General features: G+C 40.9%; 1 protein-coding gene across 3 annotated transcripts in view; it reads left to right on the forward strand.

The window, feature by feature from the left end:
• Ttc8 (tetratricopeptide repeat domain 8) overlaps positions 1-14279 on the forward strand; it is a 61468-nt gene that overhangs the window by 20101 nt on the left and 27088 nt on the right. For all 3 annotated transcript variants that reach the window (XM_051196440.1, XM_051196441.1, XM_051196442.1), the window contains 5 exons: positions 1858-1978; positions 2905-2968; positions 3065-3224; positions 3432-3521; positions 7384-7428. In XM_051196440.1, the coding sequence (XP_051052397.1) occupies positions 1858-1978; positions 2905-2968; positions 3065-3224; positions 3432-3521; positions 7384-7428 (480 nt within the window). The remainder of the gene's footprint in view (positions 1-1857; positions 1979-2904; positions 2969-3064; positions 3225-3431; positions 3522-7383; positions 7429-14279) is intronic.

Raw genomic sequence — 14279 nt, forward strand, 5'->3', positions numbered from 1 at the left:
AAGACATGTTCCTACTGGACTTTTCTGATGTACTTATCTATTTATTCAGGGCAGGGGAGAATGATGGATTCACTTTTCTTGCTTTGGTTATCTCAGCATAGAAATTACATAATCTTAACATTTAAGAGGTTAATAGGGAGCTAGCGATCAAGCATAACAGATTGGACTGTGAAATGGTGATAACAATTCAAAACTAGTTAAAATATGTCCATGGATGTTTAATAGCTGATTATGTAAATGATGACTAAAATTATAAAACTTGGATTTTAAAAACTTGATTTAATGAGTATGGTGGTAGGTACATGCCTGTAATTCCAGCACTCAGGCTAAATCTGGGGGTCTGGAGTTCAAGGACATCCTGGCTATATCATGAGACCCTGTCAGAGAAAGATGTTAAGGGTTGGTTGAGTGACGAGAGCAGATTGGTTGAGAAGGATTTAAGTTAGACTCCAGACAATGGCCCATAAGTTTCTTTGGCTCCTCATTATCACCATAAAATATCCCTAAACCTCACCATGACATATGCGTACTCTGGCCGGTCTCTTAGTCCAGACAGATTCGCCAACATTGCAACAACTACTGGGAATTTCCAAACAAACTGTGAGCCAGTTTTGCTTGAGCACAGAGCCATAGCATTCATCGCTATTATTAGAATCATTGTTTTGAGATAATATTATATATTGCAGATTGGCCTTGAACTTTCTGTGTAGTCCAGGAGGAAACTCTAAGTGCTGGGATTTTAGGCATACACCACCATCCTGGATTTTTTTTTTCTTTCTTTCAACCATTTTCTACAAAACCTCTTTTTTTTCTAACACACACTTGTCACCTATAACACAGTGCTGTGTGATTTGCTATTTAATCCATTAGATGATGGTGTGTTCAGGAAACGTTAAGATCTATGTTGTGATCTTGTTTCACACTCAGAGCTAGCCTGATGATACATATCTAAGAGGTCTTTAATAAAAAAGACTAAGTGGGTAAAGTTCTGTCCATGTGGGGACTTTGCGGACACCCCACAGTTCTCGTCTTTTCCCCTTAAGCTCCCTTGGCTTCATTCAGCCTGCGTCACAACCAGGCTCCTGGGATACTGAGCCCAGTCCCTCAGATTTCAGTTATTATTCCTGTAGACTGTACAGATAGGTCTATGCCACCACTTCCAGACTCATGTTCCTCTCAGATTGTGCAAGGGACACCGCACACCGTTGTTCTTGACTTTTATTCTGGGGAAAAAAAAAAAAAAAGCAGAAAGGACAGGTTTTTCAGTAAAGCAGTTTCGTGTTTGACAGGTGAGTTAAGCATGCACACCTTCATGATGCCCTTCTCCGGCTCCAGCAAAGGTGAGGATGCTTTCAGCTTCGTTTCTTTAATTACTCTTCCATTCTCCATTCCCGTCAGGCGGTTCTTCCGACTAGATCACAAAATAGTGACTTGGAATCCAGAGAAATTGATCTTAACTTGAGTCAACCAACATTTCCTGAACAACCAATTAGGCATTAAAAAAACAAAACAAAAAAAAAAACAAAAACAAAAAACAAACAAACAAACAAATAAAAACCCAGCAAAGGTCTAGAAGACTCAGGAGTGCACAAGGTTGAAATGTATGTTTGCATTCTGGGGAGCAGAGGCTAACACATGCCCAGATGATTATAATATTTGTCAAATATGGTATGCATGGAAGTCTTCCGAAGCATGAAAGGAAGATTGTACGGCAGGGTTGGAAACTGGGAAGGACGTCCTGAAGTCATGGCCCTGAAGCTGGGCACAGAGTGCACTAACAATGCACGCCTAGCTTGGGTACGCTGTGTAAGATTTCTAATGTCATGTTACCCAGGGCTTTCTCCCCATGCTTTTTAGGCAGCTTGGATTTTGAAAGCACGAGCACTGACTGAAATGGTGTACATAGATGAGATCGATGTGGATCAGGAAGGGATTGCGGAAATGATTCTGGATGAAAACGCTATTGCCCAAGTCCCGCGTAAGTGCTCATCGTTCAGTTAAGTTAAAGGAAGGATTTGCTATGTAAGAGGAAGTGTGTGCATATATTCCTATATTTTATCTAAACACGCATATAATGGGAGTGCCTTAGGTCATGATATAACCTGTATTGGAGGATCATCCTAATGAATGGTAGTTTGCTAGGAATTGATTAGTTAAGATCTTCTTTGCCTCATTGACTTGCTAAAATATGTAAATTTCAGACGCAATCTTTTATCGACATTTGTAAGAAAAAAAATTAACCTTTGAGCCTAGAACCGTTGATTTAGACCTTAAAGCATGCTGGTTTTGAATGGCAAGCTTTGCTAACTGGGTGACCTGTGACCTGCCAACTTAATTCCTTGAGCCCCTGGTAGCCAGCGTACTACTAAACCTGCCTTATGGACTCCTTGTGAAGACTGAATGATGGGTGCTCAGTTGTCAGAACACAGTCCAAGAAGGGAGTGGTGATAAAACTCCAAGAAAGCAAGACAAGAGTCTTGTGGCCTCCTGTTAAAACACAGATTGTTCTTGGAATGTGTTTTTGTGCTCCTCCAAGGTGTCAGCTGCGTTATTCATATACCTCTATGGAAAAAAAAAATGTCTTTGCCATGTGGGGCTTGTCCTTGTGGTTGAACATCTTACTCTTGTGATTCTTCTTAGCCCTCGGAGTATAAATTGTCTGATGCTCTGAATGAAGCTGGCTAGTTGTGAGAATATAAGTCTGCCTCATTTTCAGGCCCCACTCCCGCCGGTTGATGCCACTAACTAGAGCAGTAAACACCACTAAAGGCGAACCTCAAAATGATTTCCTCAGAGAATTTCCTGCTATAAAGTCTTCTTCCCAGGCCAGGACAAGGCTGAAGATAAATAACTGTTTCTAAAAATTCACAAGTAATACATATTGATTACCATCCCACCTTATAGGGCCTGGCACGTCTTTGAAGCTCCCTGGAACTAACCAGACAGGAGGACCGAGTCAAGCTGTCAGGTCTGTATTTTAGTTTCATTCCTATGTCTTCAAATCCTGACGAGATATATCCTGCTTTGGTCTTCTTTATGTTATAACTACTGTCTATCTCCGCAGGCCAATCACTCAAGCTGGAAGACCCATTACAGGTTTCCTGAGGCCCAGCACACAGAGTGGAAGGCCAGGCACAATGGAGCAGGCCATCAGAACACCCAGAACTGCCTACACAGCACGACCTGTCACTAGTTCATCTGGAAGATTCGTCAGACTAGGGACGGTAAGTTCTGTCAACTTTCTCAGAACCCTGAATTACCCAAGTAACTTTATACTCTGCTAGTATTACCATGGAGAATTAAACAGAAATTCTGAAGGTCATTCTTGTTGCTTTATAATTTCTATAAGTTACTACAATCTTTATGCAGATGAAACTCAATATTTCAAGAAAAAGTCTTCAATTTCTTCTTCTCTTTCTTTCCTTTCACAGGCTTCCATGCTTACAAGTCCCGATGGACCATTTATAAACTTATCTAGACTGAATTTAACAAAGTATTCCCAGAAACCTAAGTTGGCAAAGGTATGTGTGTCAAAAGATCCTAAGTTATGAAGTAATGATAGAAGTATGATGACATGGTTTTCTGGTCTTATGGAAAATGGAGAATTTAGTTTCAAGACAGAAAAATTGTCTTGAATTAAGCACATTGTATCAGAAATAAGTGTGTATATAATTATTATAGGAAAAAAATTGGTTTTTTGAGGCAGGTTTTCTCTGTGAAACAGTCCTGACTGTCCTAGAACTCACTGTGTAGACTTTGAACTCACAGAGATCCTCCTGCCTCTGCCTCCCAAGTGCTGGGATTAAAGTTGTGTGCCACCATCGCCTGGGTGGAAAATCCTTTCCCCTGGTTAATGACAATAATTTATAACAAAGAAAGCAGAGAGGCAGAATCATCTTTGCAGAATGAAGCTTGGGGTTGTCTGGATGCAGATGTTTGTTCCACAGTGTGGACTATTCTCAGAGAAATGATTTTCAACTCTTGTATGATATAAGGGTGATCAAAAGGTAGAAAGTATATGTATGGTTAATTAGTAATTAACTCATCCCCTCAGTTTACTCAAGCCAGATAGCAGCCAGCAAGCTAACTATCCAAATAATTCTCATCACTCAGAGTATTCCCTTAAAAATAGAGAATTAGAGGCAGAGGGCAGGTGGATAAGACCAAAAGTGGGGAGAGTGGAAAGAATAAATAGAAACTAGAAAAATAAAAGCGCAGGACGGAATATGTACAGAAATTTTCCATTGTGAATTACTAGGGAGTGAGGGGTCTTGGGAGTGAGGGGTCTTGGGAGATCCTGCTCAGTCGGTAAAGTGCTTGCCTCACAAGTATGAGGGCCTGAGTTTGTTCCCAGAGGCCACATTAAACAGCTGGGTATGGGCCAGTCAGATGGCTCAGTGGGAACAGCTGCATGCCACCAAGACCTGGATTCAAACCTTGGAACCCACACGGTAGAAGGAGAGAACTGGCTCCCCTAGGTTATCCTCTGATTTCTTCATGTGTGCTGTGACATGCATGTATGTGTATGTGTGCATGCATGAATTAGCACACACATGTAAATAAACAAAGAATGTTTTTTGGTTTGTTTGTTTTTAAAGCTATGTATGGTGGTGCGATGGTTAGTTTTAATTATCAACTTGGCATAATCTAGGATGTCTTAGGAAGAGTCCTAATGAGCAGTTATTTAGATCAGGTTGACTGGTGGCTGTATCTATAAGGGATTATTTGGCTTGTTAATTGATGTAGGAAGACCCAACCAGCCCATAGAGGGCAGCACTGTTCCCTAGCATAGGGTCTTCAACAGTGGAGATTGCTTGCTGATAGCAAGCAAGGATCCATGTGTTTACTTTTTCTCTACTCTTGACTATAGGTCCAGTGTTTTTTTAGTTCTTGTCCTCCACTGATGCCCTTAACCTGAAACTATAAGTCAAGTGAATTCTTTTCTTCCCTAACTTGCCTTTTGCCAGGGTATACTATCGATATGATAGTATCTGGCCAGCCTTCCTAGCCCAATCAATCAATGTGCCCCAGGCCAGTGAGAAACTCTGTCTTAAGAAACAAGGTGGGGCTGGAGAGATGGCTCAGTGGTTGAGATTATTTGGTGCACAGTCACGAGGATCCCAGCACCCACATAATACGCTAGGTGTCCCACTCACACAGGTAACCCCAGTTCGGAGATGAGTGGAAACAGGAGGATTTATGGCTTCCATCTTAGTCAAGAAAAACATAAGCTCCACGTCAGGAGGAGGAGATCCTGCTCAGAGGAATAGGTAGAGTAGAACACCCGATGCTTGCCTCTGACCTCTGTGTGTGCAAACAGGTGTCCTCCCACCCCCAGCCCCCAACCCTGCCACCATGCCTGCATACACACACAAATAAATCTTTTAACAAAAACAAGGCAGGTATGCTTGGGTAAGAACAACAGTTCAGGTGTCCTCTGGCTGACTTCCACATAGCTACAGCCCCTAAAAGCAAAATGAAACAAAACCCTCAATTCCATGGGTGAATAGCTTGGAAAAAATTACATAGGAATACTTGCTTTCTGGAAACGCACTTAACTGTAACCCAGCAAATTTAGCAGAAATCCATGAACTTCCTTGTATGAGCACTGAGTTCGTTCCCAATTGCTGTCATTTCTGAGGTAAATAAGAGTGGAATGCCATTTGGTGGACTGAATCAGACCAGAAGAACGCTACTGGCTTGTTCAGTTTTGCTCTGTGCTCCACTCACTGGCAGTCAGTAGACTGTAAAGCTGTAGTCTCCCCTTTTCTTCATGAGAGCGGAGTAACGAATAGGCATTCCTGTTGAATTCCTGGTTCACTTCCTTCAGGTCACTGAAGGCTGGCCAGTTCTCAATGAAAAGGGTGCAGCCAATGAAGACAGTCCCTGCAGTGCAGTAAGATCCATCCAGGCAGATGGGATCTCGTGTTCCTTTAGTGAGCTATAGGGACATCACCAAGTTTTTCTCTTTGACCCCCACCTTGCCTTGTCTCATCAGGACTTTTTATGCTGTAGGATGTCTGTGTGATTGATGCTCAGACACTGGTACTTCTTGAGTGCTGTGAAAGTCTTTTCATGGCAGCCGACACCAACTGCACTTTGAACATTTTCTTTCTTTCTTTTTTTGTAATAAGAGGGGAAGGATTGCTATAGAGTTGTATTTGGTTGTTGTTTGGTTTTGATGGTTGTTATTTTAAGCCAGGGTCTTAGTATGTAACCCAGGGTGGTCCAGAACACCTGTTCTGCAGGCTTTAGCCTCCTGAGTGCTTAGTTTTCGAGTGTGCATTGCTGTGAGACTTTCTTCTTCCTTCCTTCCTTCCTTCCTTCCTTCCTTCCTTCCTTCCTTCCTTCATTTCTTTCTTTCTTCCTTCCTTCTTTTGTTGCTATGCTGGGAATCGTATCTTGGGCTTTATTCAGTCCCCCCCCTTCTCCCTCTCTGCCTCTGTCTCAGCTTCGAGTCCCCTTCCGATTCTTCCTTCCCTCAGTTCCCCTCATCTTTGTTTCCTTCTTAAGATAGTGTCCAGTGATATTCTGACCACAGGCCCTACTAGCACAGAGTAGCTGGGCTTGCAAGTCTATGCCCTCAAGCCTGGATTCTTTTTTCATTTTTGTTGCTTCTGTGTTACTGGGTGTTAACAGCTGTGACGTCTCCCAGGGTCACTAACAAGTGTTAAAGAGTGACATTCTAGACATAGGGTAATGGAACTAAAAAGTCATCCACGAATGCTTACTTGTCCAGATGAGCAAGGTAAATATTTAAAAACACATCTTTCAGCCCTGGCTGGAGACTAGAGCTATCTGGAGGCTTCACAAGCTTCAGGGGGACCCCTCCACCAGCCGTACCTCCTGGTGTCTGATTGGACTGGCCTGGTCTGGGTCCTGTAGTGTGATCACAGTGTACATTTGGGCTGTGTAGCCCTGAGGACATGGCTTTAAAAATTAAGCCAAAAATTGTGCTTCACATTCATATCCCATGTTGTTTCAGAAGGAATACCCAATTTTCCATGTATCAAAATTAAATAACAACCTCTATAATATAAAGAGAGCATACAAATTGGTTGAAACCTTCATGACAATCATAAGTCTTTAGGAAATAATGAACTTCTTTTGTCTTGTTTTAATAAAATAATGTATATAACATAAAGTAAAAAGGTTCAGTTCTTTGAACTTTCCAGTTTATTGTCTGTAAAAACAAAATTGTGAGTTGCAGAGTTTTATAATAGGTTGCTCTGACAAACGGCAGTCACATTTATTATCTACCAATTCCTAGCATTTTAGAGTATCCTGTACTCTTAGTCAACTAAGTTTTGAGTTTTCATATAACAATAAAAAAGTGCTTATTAAATTAAAACTGAGTATGTTTTGACATTTTGTCCTTTCCAGGCTTTATTTGAATATATTTTTCACCATGAAAATGATGTTAAGATGGTAAGTGATGAATTCCTGTTATTTTCTTTCCTTGTAATTTTATAGGCTTTGGAGCTTTAGATTTTGAACTGTTCTATTTCTTTCCTTTAAAAAAAAATTGGAATCATTAAAAATCGGAGGAACTGAAAGTTTCAGTTTCAGTGGGGACATTTGTATAAATATAGAAATGATAAGAATTATGCGTGGTTCATAGATTATGTAGCTGTCGTTAAAGGGCAAGATAACTAAGAATACCACATGCCTGTTAAAATGTATTCTTTATGCTAATAGTACTACTGGTTCTTTTTTTTTTTTTTAGACCACAGAATATTAGAAGTTTATTAACATGCATTTATGCCTTTTTCTGCCACGCTCACCCATGAAGATTTCAAACACACAAAAGCAGAAATAATAACATAAAGAGCCCATGTTACCATCTAGCTTCAGCTATAGGTAGTTTTCATGGTAACATCTCGCTAATGAATTTTGAGGTTATATGCATCTGATTTTCCAAAATTTCTTCAATTTTTATAAGCCAGTATGTCGATGAGGAGAAAACTCATGAAGTTGTTTAAGTCAAATGAAGTCAATTCTGTAATATCTGATAACAATTTCCCCATTTTCTTATATGTCCAGGAAAAACACTATGTTCACCTGCTAAGTGTCCAGGAAAATCTTTCCCTCAGTTGTGTTTTCTATGTGTCAGCCACAACTCAGTGTACAGGGCAAGCTAATGAAAAGATGATACCATACCTGCTTCTGGAAGCTGTCTATTCTGAGAGAATAAAATTGACAAAAACTGTCACTGGGTGTGGAGGTGTACATCTGGGGTCAGCACTCAAGGGGCTCAGCCAGGAGAATTGCGAGTTAGGACTAGTCTGGGCCACAGAGTAAGTCCGCATGTGTGAGAAACAGAAACAAAGGAGTAGATGACAGACTGAAGGAAGCCAGGGGAAGACATAGATAGATGTGATTGATGCTAGCAAGCATCTGCCAAGTGAGCAGGGTTTCATGGAAATGAGGAAAAGGAAATGTAAAGAAATGGAAAACCCTGAAAAGAGCCTGGAATGAGAGCTGGGTAAAACTTACCTTCAAAAGCAAGGGCACCAAAGAGACAGTTAGAAGAAATGACTGAACTTGATGGTAGCTTTGATGTTGGGGGCAAAGGAAGGGGGCACCAGTCAGAGCTGCATCTGAGCGTGCTGTGAGGGTGATAGCTTCACTAACAGACACTGGCTTGGCTCATCAGTACATAAAGAAGCTGCATAATTGACTCAAAGAGTTTTGTGTTTGAAACACAATTTGTGTTTGATGCAATTGCATACACTGAGAAGTGGGTTACAAGTCGGTCTGTGAGCCTAGGCTGAGTACAGAGAATGTGGGACTCACCGTGATGAAGAAGGCAAGTGTGTGCTCACAAAGGGAACAGAGGAGTCTAAGGCTAGCCCGCCAAGAAGGCACGTGCATTTCTGTAAATAGAACCCCGTGGTTTCACTTAACTACGGCTCACAGAGGCCTTTAATGGGCTGATATGTATCCACTCCACTTCACAGATGAGCAAATCTCTAATTATTAAATTGTCACAAATCTGGTTTTAGAAGGGTTTCTTCTCTTTTGTTTTCTGAAACAGGATCTCACTATGTAGCCCTGACTGACCTCAGACTCTGACTCCTGCTTCTGCCTGCCAAGTGCTAGGATTACAGGTGTGTGCCACCACATCTGCCTTTATACTATTGGGCTTTGAAGAATAATTCATTTACTGAAGAAATACCTGTTCTTTCATCCAATGTCATTCTGAGTGACACAGCATGCCAGTCATCGTTTCAGTCCTGAGATCAAGGACAGAGGGAGGCAGGCCGACCCAAGTCTCTGCTCTTTATATTTATATCCGAAAATTATATTCTCACTGACCTAGAAATAGCAATGCAAAAAGAGCCTCTTTTTTCTTAATTACCTGTGTAATTTAATAGCAGTGATGTGTGCGTTTGTGCTACACTTCCAAAATCAGAATTCCCGGGGGGGGGGGCGGCTGGTGACCCTGCTGCTATTAAGAACTCCACAGGCAATGTGAGTGTTCCGTGATGATTGGGAACTACTGCTGTAGAGTATATCCTGGAATCTTAGAAGCACTAGAAAACATTTATTCTAATGTGGGAAATAGAGTTGAGGGCCCTTGGCAGCATTTGAAAGCCTGAATTCCATATAACAACCTCACCAGGGAAGGAAGTTCATTAAAAGAAATTAGTGAAATAACAGAAAAAAAAAAAAACCCATAACAAATGACCTTTAAACACATCTTAGGAACAAGAATATGATGCAAAATCTTGTTGGGAACCAGAGTCTCTGTTTATAAATTTAATAAGATAATACTCATGAATAATGAAAGACTATAATCAAACAAGCAATGCTGAACAAAACGTGAAACTTTTTGCCGTAGATCTCTTTGAATCATTAAATGACAACTGTGGGAGCTTGTTTGGGGACACTCTTTTGGAGATTGGGTTGATGAGTTTTTAAACTAGGACTGGGGAGATGGCTCAGAAAATGCTTGCCTTACAAGCACAAGGACCTCAGTTCAATCACCAGAACTCACATGGTGGCATGTACTTACAACCTCAGTTCTGGGGAAGTGGAAATGGGTGCATTCCCAGGGCCTTGCTGGCCAGCCTACTCTAATAGGTGCACCAGCCTAGAGATCCGTCTCAGAGGAAGGAAGCTGGATCTGGTGGAATGACACTCGCAATTGACCTTTGCCTTCCACATACATGTACACATTCACGTTTGTATGCACACATACAAACACACAGAGTTCAACAATTAAACCAGTTCATGGGATAGGTTTGTGAAGCAATGGCAAATGTAAGAAACTGACTGCTTCTTATATACAATTTCTATGTAGTGGTTAGAAGGCAAAATTGTACCTACAGGGTGATTTTAAATAGTGTTTGTTACACTAAAAAAAGATTATCTGAATTTTTAAGAATGCTTTTTCTGGCATAGATATGTGGTATGTACATGCATATTCATATGTGTATGGGCACACATGCATATGTCATTGTACATGTGCTTACATATGCTTGAAGGCCTGTAGTTGATGTCAAGTATCTTCCTTGATCACAGTGTACCATATATATTGAGGCAGAGTCTCACGCCGAACCTGGTGCTTGCTATCCCAGCTAGCCTAGCATACTAAGAGGGCTCCCTGCCTTTGCCCTGCGCTATCCTCCCCCATGCCTTGTGATGTGGGATTACAGGCAGCTTACCACAGGCATCCAACTTTTATGTGGGTTCTAGGGATTCAAACTCCTGGTTGATTTACCTACAGAGTCATTTCCCCAGGCCTTAGAGAGAGCTTCTTATGACAGAGAAATGACCCAATTACAGATAATTTGGGGGAAAATAGCAGGAAGCAGGTACAGTACAGATATATTTTCTTGTTGACAAGAAATATAAAATAAAGAACTTGAAAATGTTTAGGGACTGTCATAAATTATTACAAATTATAGATAATGTTGTAAAGGGTGCAATTTAGAAAATACTGTGGTAATAGGAAACAGATAGCCGTAAACACGTTTGTTTAATTTATTCTGTGCTTTCAATTCTCAAAAAAAAAATGTCAGGAAAAATAGCTGCATTTGTGATGATCATTATAGTATTAGATATAGTAGCAAAAAATGCTCGGAAAGCAACATAAATGCTCAGTGCTGGAGGACAAATTTGTGCTGGAGGACAAATTTGATAAATTACAATGAACAGCAGAATGGGCTTTTCATGCAGCCAATAAAATAATAGTTACCAAAATCATAAATATGGCAAATGTTTATTTTCTAATACTAACTCAGAAAGTATCCATTGAGGATGCTAAGCAGAATTATGACTAAATACATGTTTACATATACTTAAGACAGATACTTGGATGTATTTCTTGAGACCAGGTTTAAGATGTCTTCATTCCATGAGTACTTGTTGAATGCCCACAAAGCCACTTGGGTTACAACAGCATAGAAAGCAGGTTGTTCTCACAGCATCGGTAGAGATTAAACTTCATTGTATCTTCTTTTTTCAAACTTTTCATAAGTTTCCTGATTTAATAGCAGTCTTTGCTTTAAGCACCTCAATAAATTTAAATGTTCGTAATTGGGCCCTTGCCTTATTTTTTTTTCTTTCTTTCTTTACTTTTTTTGATGTTCTAGTTCACTCTAGTGTAGGACACTCAAAAAGGTAGCTCTTTGTGTTTTTACTTCGGGAAAAGTACAAACTTTCCCTTCCTATTTGCACTTATGAGATGACAGGTTTATTCCTTAAGCAAATAGTTACTGGAGTCCTTGCACTGATCCTGTGATTGGCTGGAGGAGGACATATGCCTGTGACTGTTTCCCTACTCACACCAGCTTGCACTCTCTCGCACACATGCTTATGCACAGTTCTCTTTGAGTCAGACTCTTCCATTAAAATGTCATTTTATATTTTATCACAAATGTTATTTCCCAAAAAAGGACTTAGATAATGAGCACAAACCGGGCATTTTTTAACCTTTTATCTATTTTGCAACTTTAGCTGAAAAAAAAGGTTCTATTTTTTAGCACGCTAATGAAATCAAAGCTGCTTTTGTATGTATTACTTTGGGTGACCTTCAAATTTTTCAAAAGCAAGTATTTTGCATAAATACAGGGGATACTATAGGTAAATATCAAGAACTTCGAAGTGACATTTAAATGTTAAGATAGTAAAATGAATCTTTGATGTGACAACTATATTTCTGTCTCTGTGCTCCTATTTGAGGGACATTATTGACAAAGCTAAAATAACATGTGGGCCAGCCATCTTTCTGTTAGTAGGGAGAATGCTCAAGCTAACTATTAAGAATACTATGAAGTAGTATTTTCATTGTTAAGAATAATTAAACCAATCGGGTTAGATAGGTCAGCAGATAAAGTCCTCTACCCACAAGCCTGAGGTCCAGAGTCAGTCATGGTGGAAGGGAAGAACTGAGTTCTGAAAGTTGTCCTATGATCTCCACATGTGAGCCGTAGCATATGCACATACACACACACATACAAGTATGTGTACACACACAGTGTGGTGTTTTGAAAGAAAATGCCCTCCCAAAGGGAGTGGCACTATTAGGAGGCGTGGCCTTGTTGGAGTAGGTGTGGCCTTGTTGGAGGAAATGTGTCATTGGGAGGGTGGGCTTTGAAGTCTCCTATGCTCAAGCTACTCCCAGTGTCACAGTTCACTTCCTGTTGCCTGTGGATCAAGATGTAGAACTCTCAGCTCCTTCTCCAGCACCATGTCTGCCTACATGCTACCATGCTTCCTGCCATGATGACAATGGACTAAACCTCTGAAACAGTAAGGCAGCCCCAATTAAGTGTTTTTCTTTATGAGAGCTGCTGTGGTCATAGTGTCTCTTCAGAGCAATAGAAACCCTAACTAAGACACAGAAAAGTTGATCTGAAGAAAACTGTATTTGTTCTTTTATTCTTGTTGCTTACATGTATATATTTGAGTTTTTATTAACATTTTCTTTCTCTGTTTTTGACTGATAATTGGCTGTAATACACATGGACTAATGATCTGGAATCTTTATTTCCACATGCTCTTTAATTTGAGCATCTTGAAGTGGTCATAACTGTAAACAAAATTTCAAAAGTTTTAAGTGTTTAAATGTTCACAGACTACACTGTCCAGATTTGCCTTCTACAGCTGGACTCCAATAAACCTGTGGCTTTTAAAAGTGACATTTTTGGGTTCATATATATATATATATATATATATGTATATTAATATATATATATTACTTAATACAACTATTAAATACTCACTGCCTTAGTCAGCATTCTACTACTATGAAACTATGAAGCAACACCATGACCACGGGGCTTCCTTATAGTTTCAGAAGTTTAGTCTGTTATCATCATGGTGGCACATGGGCAGGCATGGTTCTGGGGAAGGATCTGAGAGATCTATATCTGGATCAGTAGACAGCAGGAAGAGAGAGTTGGGCCTGGCTTGGGCCCTTGAAACCCCAAATCCTACCCCCCAGTGACACATTTCCTTCAACTAAAAGGAAATTGCCCTGGCTCCTTACCCTCCTCAAGTTGTGCCAATCCCTGATGACTAAGCGTTCAAATCTGTGAGCCTGTGGGGACTTACCAAACCCACACTCACTTATTTTTATATGTACATAATTCTGATTGCTCCCCTTCCATCCCCCTCATCCCCATCAGCCTCTTCCTGGATTCATGACTTTGGGGATTGTTTCCTTCTCTGTTTTAACCCAGATCCTCTGTGTAATCACTGGAGTTAGACTTTCCACTGGAGTATGGTGGGGTCACTGGGGGCCACACTCCTTCTGTCCCTGCACCTGTCAGTGGTGACTAGTGAGAGCTAGAGACCGAGCTCCTTCTCCCCTGTGCCTGGCTATTGATGCCCCTGTTCTTACGCAGATGCAGCACAGGGATCAGCAGCAGCTGTGGGATTGTGATTGTGGCTTGCCCAGGCCATGACATTTTACAGCCCTTTCCCCTCTCTTCCACCCACCCCCATCCCTTCCGCAGTGTTCCCTGAGCCTTAGAAGTGATAATATAAATGCTTTGGTGAGGGACAGGCACTTGTACATCCCTTGTCCCAGCACTCTTTGTAGCCATGGGTTTCCATACTCACCCTAATCACTGGAAAAAGAGGCTCCCCTGATTAAGGCTTCAAGTGGCTGAAGAGTGTCCTGAGACATGGCTTTACGCTGCCCTAGAGGTTACCAAGGAGTGGGGCTAGAGGGTAGCAGTCCCTTTTCTGGGACCTGCGGCATTGACCATGTGCCCAGAGGCACTGGTGAGACAGATTCCAAGGAAAGTGTGCCTTGAAGTTGCAAA

This window comes from Phodopus roborovskii, unplaced genomic scaffold, assembly GCF_943737965.1.
Source record: "Phodopus roborovskii unplaced genomic scaffold, PHOROB, whole genome shotgun sequence".
Taxonomy (NCBI): Eukaryota; Metazoa; Chordata; class Mammalia; order Rodentia; family Cricetidae; genus Phodopus; species Phodopus roborovskii.